Genomic DNA, 20,119 nt, shown 5'->3' with positions numbered 1-20,119 from the left:
GTCAGTAAACGTGCCAGGTACAGTGAAAATATAATTCCCACGTGTTCCAATTGTGCTATTTCCACTCAAACTGAACGAGCGAGTATGAATAGTCCTATTAAAACTTATTCATATTAAATGAAAAATACTAAGAAATTGTCAAAAAACCACAGATTTATTGATACTAAAAAGACCGGTTTCGGTTATTACACCATTGTCAATCTCTGATAAACAGAGAAAGTCTATCAAACAGTTTATCAGAGATTGACAATGGTGTAATAACCGAAACCGGTCTTTTTAGTATCAATAAATCTGTGGTTTTTTGACAATTTCTTAGTATTTTTCATTTAATATGAATAATCACCAATATCAACTTCTCTACTACACAAAAAACGTATTAGAATAATATTCTTATACAGCTTATACTGCTTCTCAAACATATTATTGTAAATGCAATTAAATAAGGCTAGAAACACACGAGGAGTTTTTCTTTTAGTTGAGGTGGCATGGTACGACAAGACAGGAAGCTCTTCTATTGACTGACTCTCGATATATCAATCCAACCCGAGACGATTCGACTCGGCAAGACAGAACAGGAAGCTCTCCGATTGGCTGATTAGGTTGGCGTATCGAGAATCAGCAAATCGGAGAGGTTCCTATCCTGTGGTGCCGTGCCGAATCGTCTGAACAAACGCCTCGTCTGTTTCTAGCCTAAATGATACTTAAGCTAGTGCAAGATACTTAAGATAAAGATACTTGAGCATCACAAACTTCAAACATGTTTGGATGGAAAATCTTTAATATAATAATAATCATCAATCATTATAGAATTTTTATAAATATAATAACGTCGCCGATTCTTATACCATTAAATTCCATTTTTTTTGTGTTGCATGCTTATCCAAGTGTTTTCAATTTATTTCTTTTTACACACACATACAAGTTTAATACAGAGATTAACAAAAGGAATAAATGCAAACAACAACATCAACAATACACATTAAAACAAAATAAAAAGAAAGTGGTGCAAAAAAAGGATGGAAGATTGAAGGTTTTTTCCATCTATGGATATCCATGTACTAGGAAAACCTTCAATCCTTGAGAAGGTGAAAAAGGTATCAGTGTTCATGCTTTGGATGTACTTATAGGATGATAAGCGAAAATACAGCATTTTTTGTATCTTTTCTGTAACGATTCATTCTCATTTGATAGCACTAAAGTGCGAGATAAATTACTTTTAACATGAAGAGGAGAAACCTATTTCTCCCTCCACAGTTTGTAGCATAGACACAGACGGACATCCTGCGCACAATTGGATGCGCCGTGTCATTTTGCTCCATGTTCTTGTGATGAAAACATCTCTGTAACATACACAAACCTGCTGACCAGTATACTACTTGGATCATTGCCAGCAATAGATGCAGGGGAGTGTTGCCGCGTCGCGTTACAAAGCTCTCTCACTCAGACACAAAAGAAGGAGAATGCTGCAAGGTAGTGGGAGTGATTAGTGTAGGATAGAGCATCAGACCTCTCCGTCTTCGAGAAAGAGCCGTGTTAAAAGTAATTTATCTCGCACTTTAGTCAGATTTATTGTGATAGAACTAAACTGGCTTGAAGTCTATTCGTAATGCTATTGAATCAGACCAGCTATTTTCATTAGACTGCAAATCCAAATCTAAAAAATTGTTCTTAATTTGAAACTTTTTTATTTTACAGACCAGTTGAAGAAGTAGAAAAGTTTAGAAAAGACAAAGAGATTACTTTGAAAGGAAAGAATATACCTGACCCGGTGCTATCATTTGAAGAAGCCAACCTCCCCGACTACGTCATGAAGGAATTGGAGTAAGTTACCTAAAATATGTATTTATTTAATCCGTTGTTGGTTATCCATCTTGTTTTCACTTCTATTATTACTATAGTATTTAATAAAACTTTAAAGTGAAAAACACTTACATTCTTTGATGTGGCGACGCCCCTTTCGTGCTTATATTGCACATTTTAAATACTTCAGTTTCTGTTTGGCTTGGAAATGTGCAATACCAGCACGAAACGGACGTCGCCATATCAAAGAATGTAAGTGTTTTTTTACTTTGAAGTTTTATGAAATACTAATTATATACTAAAATAATTTATATACTAAAATAAATAAAAAATTAAATACTAAATAGTAATTTATTTAATCTATTCAAGAACAAAATCAAAACAATTATTGGGAGAAAAACAACAGAATATGGCAGAAATTCAACGAATTTTCTATCGACTAGACTGTTCAACATCTAGTTGCAATCTTATTAATCTAGTTGAGATTGAATAGAGTAATCGAAGACATTTCTTATTCATTACATCATTTTTCAATTGAATACATGCAATATAAAGCTCTCTCATGATGCATCAGATGAGATGTTTTCCTCTGTGCTCTTTTTCTTATTGTAAATCTCACTTTATTCATACGCAAAAACGAACATTGATTGTTCTGCTTTCTTCTCAATACAATTATTTTCACGTTATTTGAATTCAATTCAATTTGCTTTCCATCCATGACCAGTCTTCACACTGGATAGGTTTCGTCATAAGTAAATTAAAAAAGACAAACATTCATGAAAATGGCTGAAGAATCATTGCAAATAAATAACGAAAACATACATTCATACTAGAATAAAATGTATGAATATTACAACAAATGACAGGAAAATAAACTTTCTACTCGTGATATTTTTCCAAGTTTTTCGATTTGTATATCATCAAGCTATCAAAATGAAAAATTTTTCTCAGGAAAACATTTTTTCCGATCATTACTTTTTGAGATATGAGCGCCTGAAGTTTTAATTTTTGGGACAGAACATTTCAAATTCAGTAAGATATAAATCCATGAGATTTAGAGGATGGGTTCTTCACGGTATTGTTGATCTAGTAAAACAAAAATTTTCTGAAAATATAAAATTTTAAGATCGTTATTCAATTTAATAAAAATAACCGTAAGATATAAATCAATGAGATTTAGAGGATGGATTCTTCAAGGTATTGTTGATCTAGTAAAACAAAAATTTTCTGAAAATATCAATTTTTCAAAAAGTTATTCAATTTACCAAAAATAACTCAACTAAAAGTTATTTTTGGTTATTTTCATTAAATTGAATAACTATCTTAAAATTTTATATGTTCAGTAAAATTACTAGATCAACAATACCATGAAGAATCTATCCTCTAAATCTCATGGATTTATCTCTTACTGAATTTGAAATGTTCTGTTCCAAAAATTTGAACTTCAGGCGCTCATATCTCAAAAAGTAATGATCAGAAAAAAATTGTTTTCCTGAGAAAACTTTTTAATTTTTATAGCTTGATGTTTAATTTTGATAGCTTGATGATAGGCCTATACAAATCGAAAAACTTAGAAAAATATCTCGAGTAAAAGTTTATTTTTAGCTTTTGCACAGCCTTAACTAAGTATTTGTTATGAAATATGTGATAGGTAATTCATCAAAATTACTCAAAATAAGTCATTCATATATAGTATTTTCATTGAATTTTCCTGTGTTCCTTTATTCTAGCCGATTAGGCTTCAAACAGCCCACAGCCATCCAATCACAGGGCTGGCCAATCGCTCTCAGTGGGAAGGATATGGTGGGAATTGCCTCAACTGGATCTGGAAAAACGATGGCTGTGAGTAAACCTTTTAAATATTGATTAGATATTAATTTCATAGAACTACTAGTACCCTTTTTTATTATTTCAGACGCGACTAGTTTCATACGATTCTCGCCATTATAGTGTCAAAAAGTAGTCCTTTGTAATTGATCTTTCTAGTAGCCATAAGTAATAATTGAATGATTAATAAGTATCTTATATCAATGAATAACTTTGAAATAGATGAATTATTCTTTTCAAATCATTGTATTTTTCATAATTGTTTCTCAATTGACCGAGCGAAGTGAGGTCTAAGATTCAAGTCGACGTTTTGGCATTTTCTCTCAATGTTTAAATGTTTATATGTTGCGCATTTACGGCGAAACCCGGTTATAGATTTTCATGAAATTTGACAGGTATGTTCCTTTTTTAACTGCGCGTCGACGTATATACAAGGTTTTTGGAAATTTTGCATAATTCAATCTATATATATAAAAGCGAAATGGCACTCACTCACTGACTGACTGACTCACTCACTCACTCATTCGCATAACTAGAAATCTACCGGACCAAAAACGTTCAAATTTGGTAGGTGTGTTCAGTTGGCCCTTTAGAGGCGCACTAAGAAATCTTTTGGCAATATTTTAACTCTAAGGGTAGTTTTTAAGGGTTTAAAGTTCGTCTTTTAGCATGTATATTCTTCTTCTCCCAATCTCTCAATTTATAATTGAAATTTCTATATCATATGTTACTATAGAACTATAATCTAGATAGAGTACCTCTTCGAAACAGTTGTTAACTGGCAACTAAATTAATAATTTAGTCAGGTTAGCATTAAGTTGAGTTGACTTTGTTAGGTTGGCACCAAGTTGAAGCTTTAAATGCATTTATCGCGGAAAAATTGATTGGGCACTGCTACTTCAATCCTGGGAATATTATGTTACTAGCAGTCAGGCTCGCTTCGCTCGCCATATCCGTTTAGCCAGCCGTTTAGTCTGGACCCCCGACTGGATTGTCCTAACATATGATAAAAATGCCCAAATGAAAAATGCAGGCGAGCGAAGCGAGCCTGCTTATCTCATTCAAGGAAAAAGGAGCCTCCTTCATACGCAAATATTAGAGTAAAAATCAGACTATAGAATTATTCATCATAAATCAGCTGACTAGTGATTACACAGATGTGTGGAGAAGCCAGTCTATTGCGGTATTTCCATAAGGTCTATAGTTTCAATCAGGTACTTGTGGATGAGAATACTATGTGAGGTCTACTGTTCACAGAACTACTAGTAGGCTAAATATACAAAAAACAAATATATTATAATAGTGTGCGGGTCATTCAATCACCGACCGTCTCCCATAGCCGATAAATGACATTTTGTCGATTTTGTTACTCTTTCAAGCGACAATTTTGACCTTGTCAACTCGAGCGACAAAAATTTAAGTTACCTATGCTTATTTTCCTCAGGTTTTATTTAATATTGGTTTACCACTTTTTCTTATCAACTTGATATATTTTTTTGTTCTTAATAAATCTCATTTTGAGCTAATTTTGAGATTATAATATAGTGATACTATTATCCATGGGGATCAGTACCTGTATCTTATAGTTTCTCATGAATATCACGATAATTCATAATCACAAATAATGATGGGATCTGTTCTTTCCGTATGTGCATTTTGTTCTTCTATTGCTGATGTTAGCAATTAAGGCTGTTCGGCAAACTTTTTTATTTTAATTGGATAATCTTTTCCAATGTAATTGTAAGAGTGAGGAAATGTGGCAACTGGAATTTTTAAATTAATAAGCAAGTTATGGGTCGTTGAAGTGCTAACTCCGTTTTCTTTCCAGATCATAAACGGCTTCGACTATACAAACAGAACTTCTATTAAAAATTCAAAAAATGTATTTTCCCAAACTAAAACATTTTATTCCCCATATCGTTCATGGATAAAAAAGGAGCATTTTTTGTAAATTCGATAACTTGTTTATTTTGGCATAAATCGCGAAAAACGCATGTTAGAACAAAGCCAATGATATACTGAATGTATTAAAAAAACTCCAATGGAAAATTCGAAACCGTTTATGATCTGGAAATAAAACGGAGTTAGCACTTCAACAACCCATAACTCGATTATTAGACCACTTGAAAATTCCAGTTGCCACTTTTTCTCACTCTTATCATAATGATCTTAACAATTATATTGAAAAAGATTATCCAATTTAAATAAAAAAAAGTCTACCGAACAGCCTTCAACTCGATTTGATTTATGGGAAAATGTAAAAATATAATGGCTAAACTGAACAGTCCATGCTTCTAGTTTCGTTGTGACGATCTAGATAATTTTTTCCACCTATTAACTCGATTGTTTATAATTCTTGAAAATAGGGTATTATGACATCTCTGTAATTTTATACTGTATTTGTTTTATTTATACTGTATTTGATTATACTGATGCAGAACTGTGAAATAATTATTTATCTCTTAAGTTTGATTTAATTTTATTGTCAATTTTTGTTAATGTTACCATAGGAAAGAGCCTTGTAACAATTATCAATAAATATCTATCTATCTATCTGCAACGAGAATTTCTCTGCCAATAAAAGTCACAAGCATAAATTTATTATTAGTTTTATTTTTGTCATATCCACATTAGATTTGTTTACAGGACTGCAGTTTCGTGTTGAAACCAACACATCAGCAGCTGTAACATTCTCATTATGAAGAAATTTCTTGTTTTTAAATGTTAGTACTGAAAATGGACTCAAATTAAAAAGTGAATGAAACATAACCTACATTTTTGACTAGTGTATGAATCGAAATTCGGGGAAGGAACAGTTTTGGGCTGTGCCTGTTGGTCCTTCCCAAATCATTTTAATGAATCGTTTTTTGTTCTTCATTGAATGAATTAAATTCTATAATTCCTATTCAACAAATTTTTTCATGAATAATGTATTTTTCGACAGTACATCATTCCGGCATTGGTGCATATACGCAACCAATCGCGCCTGCAAAGGGGAGACGGTCCCATTGCCCTGATCCTCTCTCCCACCAGGGAGCTCGCCCAACAGATCCAGCAAGTGGCCAAAGATGTGGGGGAGACATCAGACATCAGAAATACGTGCATTTTTGGAGGCGCACCAAAATCAGGACAGGTAAATAATATTGATAATAAAATATACATCACATTCTTTCAAAAATGTTTCTAATTTGAAACTTAGCAATTCTTTGTATTCACTTTTTAATATGGCTAGTCTACCACACAATAACTAACTATTGAAGTGGAATAAAATCATCAAGTACCCTTTTTATAGTATTTCAGTAATTTTCTGCTAATATAAACCGTTTGTGATATATAAAGAGTAATTAAATGAAAAAGACTGAGAAATTATCAAAAAACCACAGATTTATTGATACTTAATTTATAAGAAGGTTTATCAGAGATTGACAATGGTGTAATAACCGAAACCGATCTTTCTAAGTATCAATAAATCTGTGGTTTTCTGACAATTTCTTAGTCTTTTTCATTTAATATGAATAATTACCACAATATCAACTTCTCAACTACACAAGAAGGGAAGAAATAAAATAAAGAGAAACTCTATGCCTGTGTAAAGAATAATAATTCTTGTCAGTTTAGACCTAAGTTGTTTCTGGCTTGCTTTTTCTATTTGTTTTCGGCAATAAAGTTGATTTGATATAGTAAGCCACAGAAATAGCTTTATTCTTCTCTAGTCTTTGAATTGCATTGATGCTGTTGTTGAATCGAATTTTTGAAGTATTAATTAATTGATCGATCTTGCACTTTTTCTTGTAAGATTTTTGTCTTGTTTATCTTTACACATGTTTGAATCAATACTTTATTGTTCTACAATATTGAACTTATAAAACCTATTATACCTATATAAGAATTAGGCCCGGTTGCACTAAATCCTGTTAGATTTTAACCGTGATTAATTTCACGAGAACCAATCAGAGAAGGCCTTTTTGATAAGACGGCTTCTCTGATTGGTTCTTTTGAAATTAATCACAATTGAAATTCAACTGGCACTTGATATTTTGAAAATTTGAGTCTACACTTGAATACGACATGTCTTCATAAGCAACTATGTGAAGTATTGTGATTAAAAGTGACTAGTGTTGTCTTGACTAACCGGTGTACGCCCAGCCTAACCCATTGATGTGATCTTTTTGTTGCATCTAGCTGAGAGACACGTTTAGTCACAATACATCACATTGTTGCTTTTTAGACATTTGACAACTCACACTGATTAGTCATTGCAATTAGACATGTCTTCATAAGCAACTATGTGAAGTATTGTGACTAAACGTGTCTTGTCTTGTATTGACTAACTGGTGTGTGCCTACCCTAAGTCATTGCAATTAGACATGTGTTCAAAAGCAATCAAGTATTGTGACTAAAAGTGACTAGTGTTTGTGCTAAACCCATTGATGTGGTATTTTTTGTTGCATCTAGCTGAGAGACCTGGACAGGGGAGTTGAAATCTGTATAGCAACGCCAGGCAGACTGCTGGACTTTCTTGAGAGCGGACGTACCAACCTGAAGAGGTGCACCTACCTTGTATTGGATGAAGCTGACAGAATGCTCGACATGGGCTTCGAGCCACAGATACGCAAAATTATTGAGCAGATACGGGTGAGTGAAAATGATACTAGATTTAAAAATCTACTTTGTGAAAATAATTAAGGACTGTAAATTTAGTGAGATGAAGAAATACAAAACTTAAGGTTGTGCATTCAATATTTTTTTTTCAAAAAAATTCTTTTTTCTTTTTCTAAACTATTGGACGGACAGGTTCTTAGGACATAATCTATGCAATTGAAATATTTTTATCAGCTTCTGTTAGCTAACAATAGGGCTTCAAAAGTCACTTTTTTGAGGCAGATGGTACACATACCCTTCAAAAACTACTGGTCAGAAAAATTTGAGAAAAATACGCAAGTCATTTATTTATACATTGCTAGATACAATATAATTCTCAACTATGAATGATTGGGGAAGGAACAACAGGCTTGAAGCCCAAAACTGTTCCTTCCCCAAATTTAGATAGAAATTGTCCAAAAATATTTTTACACTTCATGATTTTTGTCAAATTTTGAGTCCAAAATTTAAAACCAAATTAAATAAGAATACTTCACTAAATCATCATTATTTTATGTTCAAATTGTGGCCGTAAACAGTCATAGGAAAGTGTTTCATTGGATAGGATTTAAGAGTACAAAAATACTGGCATCAAAAAAGAAAGCTACAATGGAAATTTCATGAATTCCATGTGAATCATTCGCATAATTTTGCAAAGGCGGTTGATATGTGATCAAGTTTTTCTATTCTGTGCGTGTATTTTTAATCCAATGTGATAACATATTTCACGTTTGCTACTACAGAACTCATGTTTGTTATCAATCAATCAATAATTTATTTTCAAAACATATATGAATACATCTAAACTACGTAAAACTATCTTGAAGCTGAAGAGATTATGAATTCATTGTAGGAACTATTTTTAATCAAATGTGATATCATATTTCAGTTTTACAACTACAGAACTAGAGTTAAATTTGAAATGTGAAGTTTGAATAACGTGTAGTATGTAATATAAGAGTACTTTAATAGAAAATTCAATACCACGTTAAGCCGTGTCCATACTGAACAAATAAATGTTCGATGTACATGTTCGGCATACATATTTGTTGAGGAGATCAGGGACAAACATTTTAAAAAGATTGGACAATCATTGTTTGTCAAACAAAAAATTACTGTTTTTCCAAACATTTTCAGTGTTGACAGCTGTAAAACATAAAACCTGTTCTCCCCACTTACAAATATTTTGTTTGGTGACGCGTCCACACTGGCCACGGGCAAACATTGTTTGTTAAACATAATAAAATTTGCTCAAACTTTTTCAACAAACATGTTTGTCGAACATTTGTTCAGTGTGGACACGGCTTTAGATTATTGATCACCAATTCAGGTTAAAATAAAAAGCTGGGAAAACAATTTTTTATGTTGTTTTGAACTTTTGTTTTCAGCCTGACAGACAGGTTCTGATGTGGTCCGCCACGTGGCCAAAGGAAGTGAGGAATTTGGCTGAGGAATTCTTGAAAGATTACACTCAGGTGAACATTGGATCGTTGCAGCTCTCAGCCAATCACAACATACTTCAAATTGTGGAGATTTGCCATGAGAGTGACAAAGAGTACAAGTAAGCAATCCTACTATTTATCTCCCTCTATCACATTCTATTTGTGTTTTGTGGGTGAAAATTATTCAGAATTTTCAAAGAGTTGAGAGTGGAAGAGTGAGAGTGAAAAATCTGGTGTGGCGCACTCACAACTTTCCTTGCCGTTATGAAAATTGATCACCTGACGCTAGTGTTCCCGCGCATCTCAAGTCTACTATTCAAAGATTTGAGCCAGCTGGTGACAGGGCAATAACGCTGGAGACACACATGAGGTCTGCTATCTCTTCATAGTGAATGATTTAATAGAATCAACAATAATTTGCAATTGAATAATCACATTTTTTCGAATTTAAAGCTTATTTTCAATTTTAGGTGAAAATGTTACTGAACATTAATTGTAGAGATTTTCATGCTCAATCGACTCCACTTGATTCTTTTCGTTTCAATTGTATCTGAAGCCTGATAATTGGGAATCTATCTGCATTGATGGGGCGAGCTCCTGAAATTTTTACAGATATTATGGGACTTGTGGCAGTTGATAGAGCTTATTGATGACTATTTTAGGTATGAATTTGATCAAAATCGTTGGAGCCGTTTCCGAGAAAATCATGAAAAACCCTGTTTTTGAAAACATTCTCGCCATTTTGAATTGCATTTGATCGAAATTGTTCGTGTCGGATCCTTTTATAGTGAAAGGACCTTAAGTTCCAAATTTCAAGTCATTCCGTTAATTGGGAGATGAGATATCGTGTACACAGACGCTCATATACTCATACACACACACACTCACACACACACACACACACCACACACACACACACACACACACACACATACAGACCAATACCCCCAAAAACCAGTTTTTTGGACTCAGGGGACCTTGAAACGTATAGAAATTTAGAAATTGGGGTACCTTAATTTTTTTCGGAAAGCAATACTTTCCTTACCTATGGTAATAGGGCAAGGAAAGTAAAAATTGAGAGAAAGAATTCAGTATTTGCCATGAGAGTGACAAAGAGTACAAGTAAGCAATTCCACTATTTATCTCCCTCTATCATATTTTGTTTTTTTTTTTTGAAAATTATTCAGGGTTTCTAAAGAATTGAGAAGGTGGCGATTACATGGAGCGGCAAAGATATTGTTGACGCGTCAATAGTGAGGTCCACGTTATAATGGCAGTGTTTGATTAGCAATGGTATTGCTATCCTTGTCTATTATTGTCTACCGCTTAACAAAGCGGATAGTGCTATCTCTTTCCCGCTTTGCTCTGTTGCCAGATCGTCTTTTAACAATGTGGAATTCATAATAATATTATTTATTAATCTTAATTATGAAAATTCATTTTGAAATTATTGGAAAATATAATTTCTTGCTTAATAAAAGATAGTTGATCATTTTTAACAATAATGAACAGTTAATATCACATTAATTTTTTTTATTTATTTATTAGAACAGTCACAAACACGATATTTGGAAAGAGAAACAGGCAATTGCCCAAAACTTCTTCAATTCCTTGATTTTGGCACATAAATAGTCCAAAGTGGGGTTAAGTTTAAAATTTCTGTTTTCACCAAAGATTAACACTCAGAGAATACGTATTCGAGATATGACTGATGAATTTTGAATTTCGAAGGGTTGATAAGAGCCGGAAATAACACTGAACAATCCGAAAGTTTCAATAATATTGAAATAAACTTCAAAATTTGAGCAGAAAAATTAAAACTACTATAATAAACCAGTATCAGCTACCGTCTATAGAAGGCATTGACAGAACAGAGAGGATCGGCAACGTTGTTCTTCAATCTTCCTCCACTGCCATTTTAACGTGGACCTCACTATAGTGATAAATCAGTATTGTAAACACAATTGAGATTTTTTCACCTTCAATTGTTTATAACTAAATATCTATGCAACTTTAGAGATCAATCTGGAGGTCGAAAATATTTAAATTGATATTATGGGCTGTTTTTGCTTAATCGTCCACACGTAAGAAAAAAGAGATCCTCTCATGCCTTCAGACTTTTAGATAACTTATACATAGTAGACCTAATTGCTCCATCAAACTATAAACAAGCTTTATTTTTAGGCAGAGACTGTCAAAAAATAAAGTCTGTTCATAGAGTTTGATAGAGCAATTAATTTACTATTATGAAGTACAAAGAAAAATGAATAATCTTATACATAATACATCTATTCTGAAAGATGCATCCTAGACTTCACTAAATTGATGAATTTATTGGATTATTAACAGAATTATATTGTTCGGATTTTGAAGTCGAATGTGAAAAAGTGTTGAAATCATCTAACTATTGTATTCTATTTTATCGCAGATTGAGTTCACTTCTGAAGGATATAATGTCAGAGAAAGAGAACAAAACCATTGTTTTCATTGAACGGAAGAAGAGGGTGGATGAGATTACACGAAAGATCAAACGCGATGGGTAAGTTCACCATACATTTATTATTCCTATTGAAAACATTGCTTTTCATGATCAAGAATGTTATATATATCGACTGGACCCTTGAACTCTATATTGTTTGATCGCTATCACCCTATATTCAAATTTTATGCCTACTCATAAAAAAGCAAAACATCACATGCTGATATATATATAGTAGCCAGATATTCTTGAAAGTAAATTATCAAAAGAAAACTATCTTACTATGTAGGATCGGTTGTAAAGAGCCAATACTTCATGTGTCACATTCTTACTGGTTATGATTCTACTTGAATGTTTATAAATACAATATTTCAAATTAATATTTATTTTACAGTTTTGAGTACTAAGTAAAAGGAATTTTGTTATAAATACGGATCTTAATCTTTCTAAATTTAAAATTAATTGTTTCAAGTGTTTGTGTTTTGTTTCAATGTGGAAATTAGTGAAGAATTGGAAAGTCGCACATAACCTTTATTTGGACAATTTATTTTATGAAATGGGGATGAAAAGAAGTTTTTGTCTGTAGTCTGTTTTTTTGTCCTTAAGTTGATTGTAAATGATAAATAAATACAGTCAGTATAGCAAAAGTAATTCAATGAATAATTTAAGGCTCGACTCACACTTACGCGACTCAAGTCGAGAAGAGACTAGACGACGCAGCATCTGTTTTCAAATTATGACATTCAGACCAGTCGACTCTGGTCTCCGCGACCTCACGACTGTGAGATTGCGTCGAGACTCGACATGTTTGTCGAGCCTCGACTTGAGTTGCGTAGTACCGTACATTTTTAACGAAAGTGAGGTTATGTTTCATGAAAGTGATGTTTTAACATTTTAGATAAGACAATTATACGAATTCGCTAAGACAATATATTCATAATAATCATTATAAAATTTGTTACATGCAAATTAGTGACGAATTAGATCTTATATTTTTGATGAAGTATGGTTAGAAAATAGAGTAGCATGGAACTGAAGTATTGACAATGAGTAAGGAAGTCGTAAGGTGGAGAGACTGGAGTATCCTCGACTGGAGTCGTACGATTCGAGTCGAGGTAGTGTGAGTTGAGCCTTAGTCTGTAACTGTAACAAGTATGCATGATAATACTTATCTTCAAAACAAAACATAATCTTTATTGAACTAATTTTCATTCAAAATTCGGGAATGTAATAGTAAGGGTAAAAGCTGGGTTTACACCAAAGCTATTAACAGAATGTTAATAACTTAATCCTTATAGATTCTATTAGATTGAACGGGACTTGAGAAACACATATGTTCATCATGTGTATGATAAGTTATGTTTAATGTAATAGAATCTTTAAGGATTAAGTTATTAACTTTGGTGTAAACGCAGCTTATGTCTGTTACTTCAATCCCAATTATTTTATGATTATGTAATTCATGAATAAATAAAATTATAAATTATTTGTTTAAAATTTCAGATGGTCAGCTTGCTGTATCCATGGCGACAAAACTCAAAGCGAAAGAGAATATGTTTTATCTGGTAGGTGTATTTTATTCCACATATTTTATTTGTTATCCACTTGCCGATGAATTTACATAGTTTCATTTATCTGAATTGCTGTTAATTAGTCAAAATCATAGCTGAAACACTTATTACAAATTGAATGAAAAAGACTAAGATATTGTCAAAAAACCACTGATTTATTGAAATTAGAAAGGCCGGTTTCGGTTATTACACCATTGTCAATCTCTGATAAACTTTTTTCTTTCAATATGAATAATTACCACAATATCAACTTCTCAACTACACAAAAAGTGAAATTTATTACAAACCTAGGAAATAATTTTAATATCAGTGTGGAATATGTAATTTACTAGATAAGTAGCCTAGATGAAATTTGTAGAAATAATAATAATAATTTCTCTGAATGCCAATGATTTGCATCCAGAGGACTTCATTTACAAATACTTATAATATATAGGTTGCAAATTAAAATTAGACCCAGTTATAAGATTCACTATAATCTTTCTTTGACATAATTTACTTGGCCCAATTAAAAAATATATTAGACCTTTCATGACTTTGTTAATACTAAGATTGTAATTTTGTTGCTTTATGAAATCAATTACTTGGTCAGGGAAAGATGTTTCAAAATAATGGAATTTAAAAATATTATTTCACTAACCACCCTTTGATTTCAAATACTGAAGATTCCCACTGCAATTTTTGAATCGAGTTCTTTTCAAATGTTTATAATTGCTGTCATGTGAATAGTTAATCTTACATATTTTCAATTGATGTTTTAGATTTTCGAAGTGGACGGTACCCAATCCTAGTAGCTACAGATGTCGCTGCGCGTGGACTAGGTAAGTCAATTTTCTTTTTTTCAACTATTCCATAGTCTCGTAAGAAAAAAAAATATTGAACTATCACAGAGTTTTAATAAAAATTACTTCTAAACTTCCATACTAAGATATTCATTTAGAGATAATACATTATTGGTGTAATTCGACAGTTGATTTTTGCCTTCGAAAATTGGTGGTGGTAGCTACAAGGAAAATTGTCCTAAAATGGATGTTAGGCTCGGTTGCCCAAAAGCCGGTTAAATTTTAACCGTGATTAATTTCACGAGAACCAATCAGAGAAGGCCTTTTTGATAAGACGGTTTCTCTGATTGATTCTCGTGGAATTAATCACGGTTAAAATTCAACCGGCTTTTGTGCAACCGGCACTTAGTATCGTATTTTTTATAAAGAGAATTCAATCTCATGCTAAACTCAAGAGATTCCATACTTATAACTTTAAAAAGGTTTTACAATGTAATTTGTATGAAAATGATTCAGTTTGATTTATAGTTAATTCAATAATAAGTTCGATTTCTTTGGAAAATAATGTCGTGCTTGTTAACTTTTGTTTTGGAACTTGAAAGCTTCCAGTCAGTTTTTCTGGTAAGTTTAAAAAGCATTTTTCTTGTTTTTATTTTATTTTTTTGCCTTACAATGTTGTAAACCAAATTTCAGTAAATAACTCCTATCTCATGGATCGAATAAACTATTGTCAATATACGTGGTTAATATTTTTTTTAAATATGATATGAATAATTTATTTTCAAAGCACAGATTATTGTACAATCGAATCTTCTCCCTTCGAAGCCTTTGGTATATTCGCAGAATCAACAATATACAAAACAGTACGAAGCTCGAAGAATTCCTACAGCAGCAAAATCATTTTGCTTTTGCACATTTAATTTTCATTTTTCTTCCATCATAATATATACAAAACATAATTAACAATAGTCAAATCCAGCTTTGTAATAATTATATTGTGTGTATAAACGAGCATAAACGTAAATAATGAATCTTCATCCAATTATACTTTTACTTGATCTCTAAATTAATAAAATATGATCTGATTATATTACCATTGGAAAAATCATGGTTAGAATTTTTGTAACAACCTCTGTAGCTAATGAAAGGTTGAATCATCAGTTTCATGTATGAAAATTACCTTATTCGATTAACAGAATGCTTGATAATATTAATGTGTGTAATTTCTAATGATAAAAACATTTTAAACTTCTAATGTCCGGTTTCACTAAGCTCGGTCAAAATATTTGAACATGGTCGAATCATACACGTTTTACAAACAGTGCACTGGAACATATTATGATTTCCTTGGCGATATTACTATCGATAATTTCAGTGCACGTTTGTTAATCGTACCCAGTCAAGGTAGGCGCACACAGATCGTCATCAGACGGACGGTACGCATCGGACGGATCGGACGATTAGATTTGATGCATTGTTTTCAATTGGAGTGTGCATACCTATAAGATGCGGTTAGGTATGCGCACTCTAATTGAAAACAATGCATCAAATCTAATCGTCCGATCCGTCCGATGATCTGTGTGCGCCTACCTTTAAACCATGTTCGAATTACTCAACCGGGCCTGGTGAAATCATAGAGAAACGATAGGATAAGAATATATCCCATGGTAGAGGGCGTTTATGTTCCAAATTCTACTGTTACCTCAAGCCGATAGTCATAGTAGTTATTTTTCGTGAAGCTATGTGATAATTGTAGTCTCTCATACTGTGCCGTTCTTAAGGTGCGTACAGATTTACGCGCCGCGAACATGAGCAATTAACTTTTAATCAGCTGATGCCAAGCTTTCTATATCTGTATTTTACCGTTTCTGTAAAAATACAGATATAGTCAGCTGATTTAAGTGAATTGCTCATGTTCGCGGCGCGTATATCTGTACGCACCTCTACACTCTCACCGCAACAAAACAGTAATAATAGACAATGGTCGACAGTAATCGGCTTGAGTTAACAAAAATCGCCTTGAAATTTGAAACATGAACGAACTATACTATGGGATATTATTCTTATGTTATATTTTCTTTATGGTGAAATCGAGCATAATAGATCTTACTCGACTTGACCTTATTCAAACGCCTGGCCAGGCTTGGTGAAACAGGGCAATAATAAATGAAACGCTTTTAAATATACGCTCTCAGATCATTCATAGATATAATAACTTGTCTTAAATTATAGAAGTATCAGTAGGTAAGATCCTGTGTGATAATGATATAACAGTAGAAATGAATTGTATGATAGTAGACAGAAGCAGGTAGCTGTTTGATTTGTAAGCTTTTGTTGTGACAAGATTTGCGGGTTGAGGAATGAATAACCATTATGAAAGACATTATTAAAGATAGGCTTTTTGGTTTTTTGTTTTGCAGAGGCACATACAAGATAATGCGCTTGGCCTGCCCAAGCAGGTTTAGTTTGAGCCAAGGCATTGTCATTTGTGTCTCGGCCCCTGAGTGTGTCTGTGTGTCACACGTCACGCGCCACGGCGTGTCTAACGCTGGCTGCGCGTGCAAGCGTGTGCAAGCGTGCATTAGCGCGTATGCGCGCCAGCCTGTTCCGTGCCAACTGCGCACACGTATGCCTGTGCCAACTGCGCATGCGCATGCCTGTGCCAACTGCCGGGCCCAACTGCAACAACAGACCGCCAACGCAACAACATGTTGTTGTCATGTGTTTAGTAAGGCTGGTCATCTAAAAACTGATTCTCTATCACAGTAAATATACTACTTTTAATTTGCTATCATAAACGTACACTTTTCAATTTCAGCCAACGCTGCATTTTTTTCTGATTGGTTTCACTTGTAATTTGAACAATGTAGGTGGCCTTCAAAAGGTTGCAAAACTGTGCTTCACACAAATCATGTAAATAGGTCTGTCTTATTGGTTTCACTTGTGATTTGAACCATATAGATGGCCTTTAAAAGGTTTAACAAGGTTGCAAAACTGTGCTTCACACAAAGCATGTAAATAGGTCTGTCTTATTGGTTTCACTTGTGATTTGAACCATATAGATGGCCTTTGAAAGGTTTACAAAGGTTGCAAAACTGTGCTTCACACAAATCATGTAGAAAATGAAACAATGAGATATACATAAGGTTTTCATTGGTTGCAAAAATGTGCTTCACACATGTAAATAATGAAAGATGTCTATCAACCTTTTTTCATGATTACAAAATAAACAATCACACTAGACTACTAGAGCACACTATGTCTCCCTTATAATGAATGACAAGCAAATACGTATTTCTATGTTCTTTTTTTCAATTTTGAAGTGGATCTATCCCAGTAATTTCTATTAATCATCGATATGCAGTATACAGATTAGATTTTTCAGTAGTGGATTGATTCAATGTACATGAAAGTCAGCAATTGAAAACGTGTAAGTCAAAGTTTGTTTTTGGTAGTGGGCATATGGTCGTAAACCATCAATTGGATAAACAATGTGTATTTATAATATTGTTAATCCAATTGTTGGGATTAAGAAATTCAAAAGCAAATCAAATCTCATGTTGTATTAGAATATATTACTATGATCCTGATTTCATTAACTTATGCGTCGATAAATCACAAATAAAATGTAAATTAAATCTTTATTAAATATTGTGTTAGACAGTTGAGGTGGCAGAAGTAATCACTCCAGGAAAGTGGCATGAATTATTTCATACATTATTTACAGAACTGATTAATTTCTGTTGTTTTCATTTTTTATTATTCAAGTGCAAGCAATAACTAAAATATTTTTATCTAGACTGTGATATCTAACTGTGAATGGAAGGTGATTTACATTAGATTGTTTTTTATTAATGTACTTCTTTGTTGTGTCTTCGATAACATATAATTTCTTATAGAAACATTTTTCATTAAATATTTATCAATCAAAGTGCCGATTGTACAACAGACGGATAAATTTTAACCGTGATTAATTAAACGAGAACCAATCAGAAAAGCCATCTTTTCAAAAACGCCTTTTCTGATTGGTTCTCGTGAGATTAATTACGGTTAAAATTCAACCGGTTGTTGTGCAACCGGGCCAAAGATATATATCCCTCTAATCATACAACCAACATAGTACCCATATTCCCAAGAAAATTTAAATGAAAAATGCGACTTAATAATTTCTTCAGCAGTGTGGTATCTTAAAGATCGTAATTTTTTATGACAATTTCAATTCATTTCCATCAGTAGCCTATTAATAGAAATGTACAATCATTTTATGCATTAATGCATATTTCTCATTTTTATAGTATTTTAATGTTAATTTTTTTTAAGAAATTCAAAAGCAAATCAAATCTCATGTTGTATTAGAATATATTACTATGATCCTGATTTCATTAACTTATGCGTCGATAAATCACAAATAAAATGTAAATTAAATCTTTATTAAATATTGTGTTAGACAGTTGAGGTGGCAGAAGTAATCACTCCAGGAAAGTGGCATGAATTATTTCATACATTATTTACAGAACTGATTAATTTCTGTTGTTTTCATTTTTTATTATTCAAGTGCAAGCAATAACTAAAATATTTTTATCTAGACTGTGATATCTAACTGTGAATGGAAGGTGATTTACATTAGATTGTTTTTTATTAATGTACTTCTTTGTTGTGTCTTCGATAACATATAATTTCTTATAGAAACATTTTTCATTAAATATTTATCAATCAAAGTGCCGATTGTACAACAGACGGATAAATTTTAACCGTGATTAATTAAACGAGAACCAATCAGAAAAGCCATCTTTTCAAAAACGCCTTTTCTGATTGGTTCTCGTGAGATTAATTACGGTTAAAATTCAACCGGTTGTTGTGCAACCGGGCCAAAGATATATATCCCTCTAATCATACAACCAACATAGTACCCCATATTCCCAAGAAAATTTAAATGAAAAATGCGACTTAATAATTTCTTCAGCAGTGTGGTATCTTAAAGATCGTAATTTTTTATGACAATTTCAATTCATTTCCATCAGTAGCCTATTAATAGAAATGTACAATCATTTTATGCATTAATGCATATTTCTCATTTTTATAGTATTTTAATGTTAATTTTTTTTTTATGAATTTCAAAAAATTATCTTCTATCTTGGTAGCTTTAGAATTGGGCACTATTTCAACATTTTTGAAAAATGCTCATTCATCTTCATTAGTTTTACAACTAAGTAAATCTTTACTCACAACATATTAATTTGAATATAAATTCAATGTAACCATAATTATTTACCAATTGATAACGTTTAAAGAAAAAGAAAAAGTTCTGGGCAATTTGTTGTTTTTCTTTTCTAAATATTGAATTTGTCCACTTCATACTTTTTCCCATTTTCAGAATATTTTTCAAAGAATCGAACCCAGTTAAACTAATTTTCTTTTGTAGGTGCTTCTATTGTGAGATTCACTTGAAATTGTCAGCATCACATAAGAAATAACATCAAAGCTTCCCATGATACAATTGCTGACACAGGTTTTTGTTACTAAATCACTTTTTGCTATTAAAAAGAACGACTGGCAGTCAGATTTTTGTTACTTTCA

The 20,119-nt window shown here is 32.5% G+C and overlaps 1 protein-coding gene across 4 annotated transcripts in view; it reads left to right on the top strand.

Moving 5' to 3' along the window:
- The window catches only part of LOC111048155 (ATP-dependent RNA helicase dbp2), a 37,169-nt gene that overhangs the window by 1,628 nt on the left and 15,422 nt on the right, over positions 1–20,119 (top strand). For all 4 annotated transcript variants that reach the window (XM_039429156.1, XM_039429153.1, XM_039429157.1 and 1 more), the window contains exons 3-10: positions 1,696–1,821; positions 3,531–3,642; positions 6,572–6,760; positions 8,083–8,262; positions 9,657–9,829; positions 12,139–12,249; positions 13,693–13,754; positions 14,522–14,581. In XM_039429156.1, the coding sequence (XP_039285090.1) occupies positions 1,696–1,821; positions 3,531–3,642; positions 6,572–6,760; positions 8,083–8,262; positions 9,657–9,829; positions 12,139–12,249; positions 13,693–13,754; positions 14,522–14,581 (1,013 nt within the window). The remainder of the gene's footprint in view (positions 1–1,695; positions 1,822–3,530; positions 3,643–6,571; positions 6,761–8,082; positions 8,263–9,656; positions 9,830–12,138; positions 12,250–13,692; positions 13,755–14,521; positions 14,582–20,119) is intronic.

Source organism: Nilaparvata lugens, chromosome 5 (genome assembly GCF_014356525.2).
Source record: "Nilaparvata lugens isolate BPH chromosome 5, ASM1435652v1, whole genome shotgun sequence".
NCBI classification, from domain to species: Eukaryota; Metazoa; Arthropoda; class Insecta; order Hemiptera; family Delphacidae; genus Nilaparvata; species Nilaparvata lugens.
This window is presented reverse-complemented; position numbering and strand designations above follow the sequence as displayed.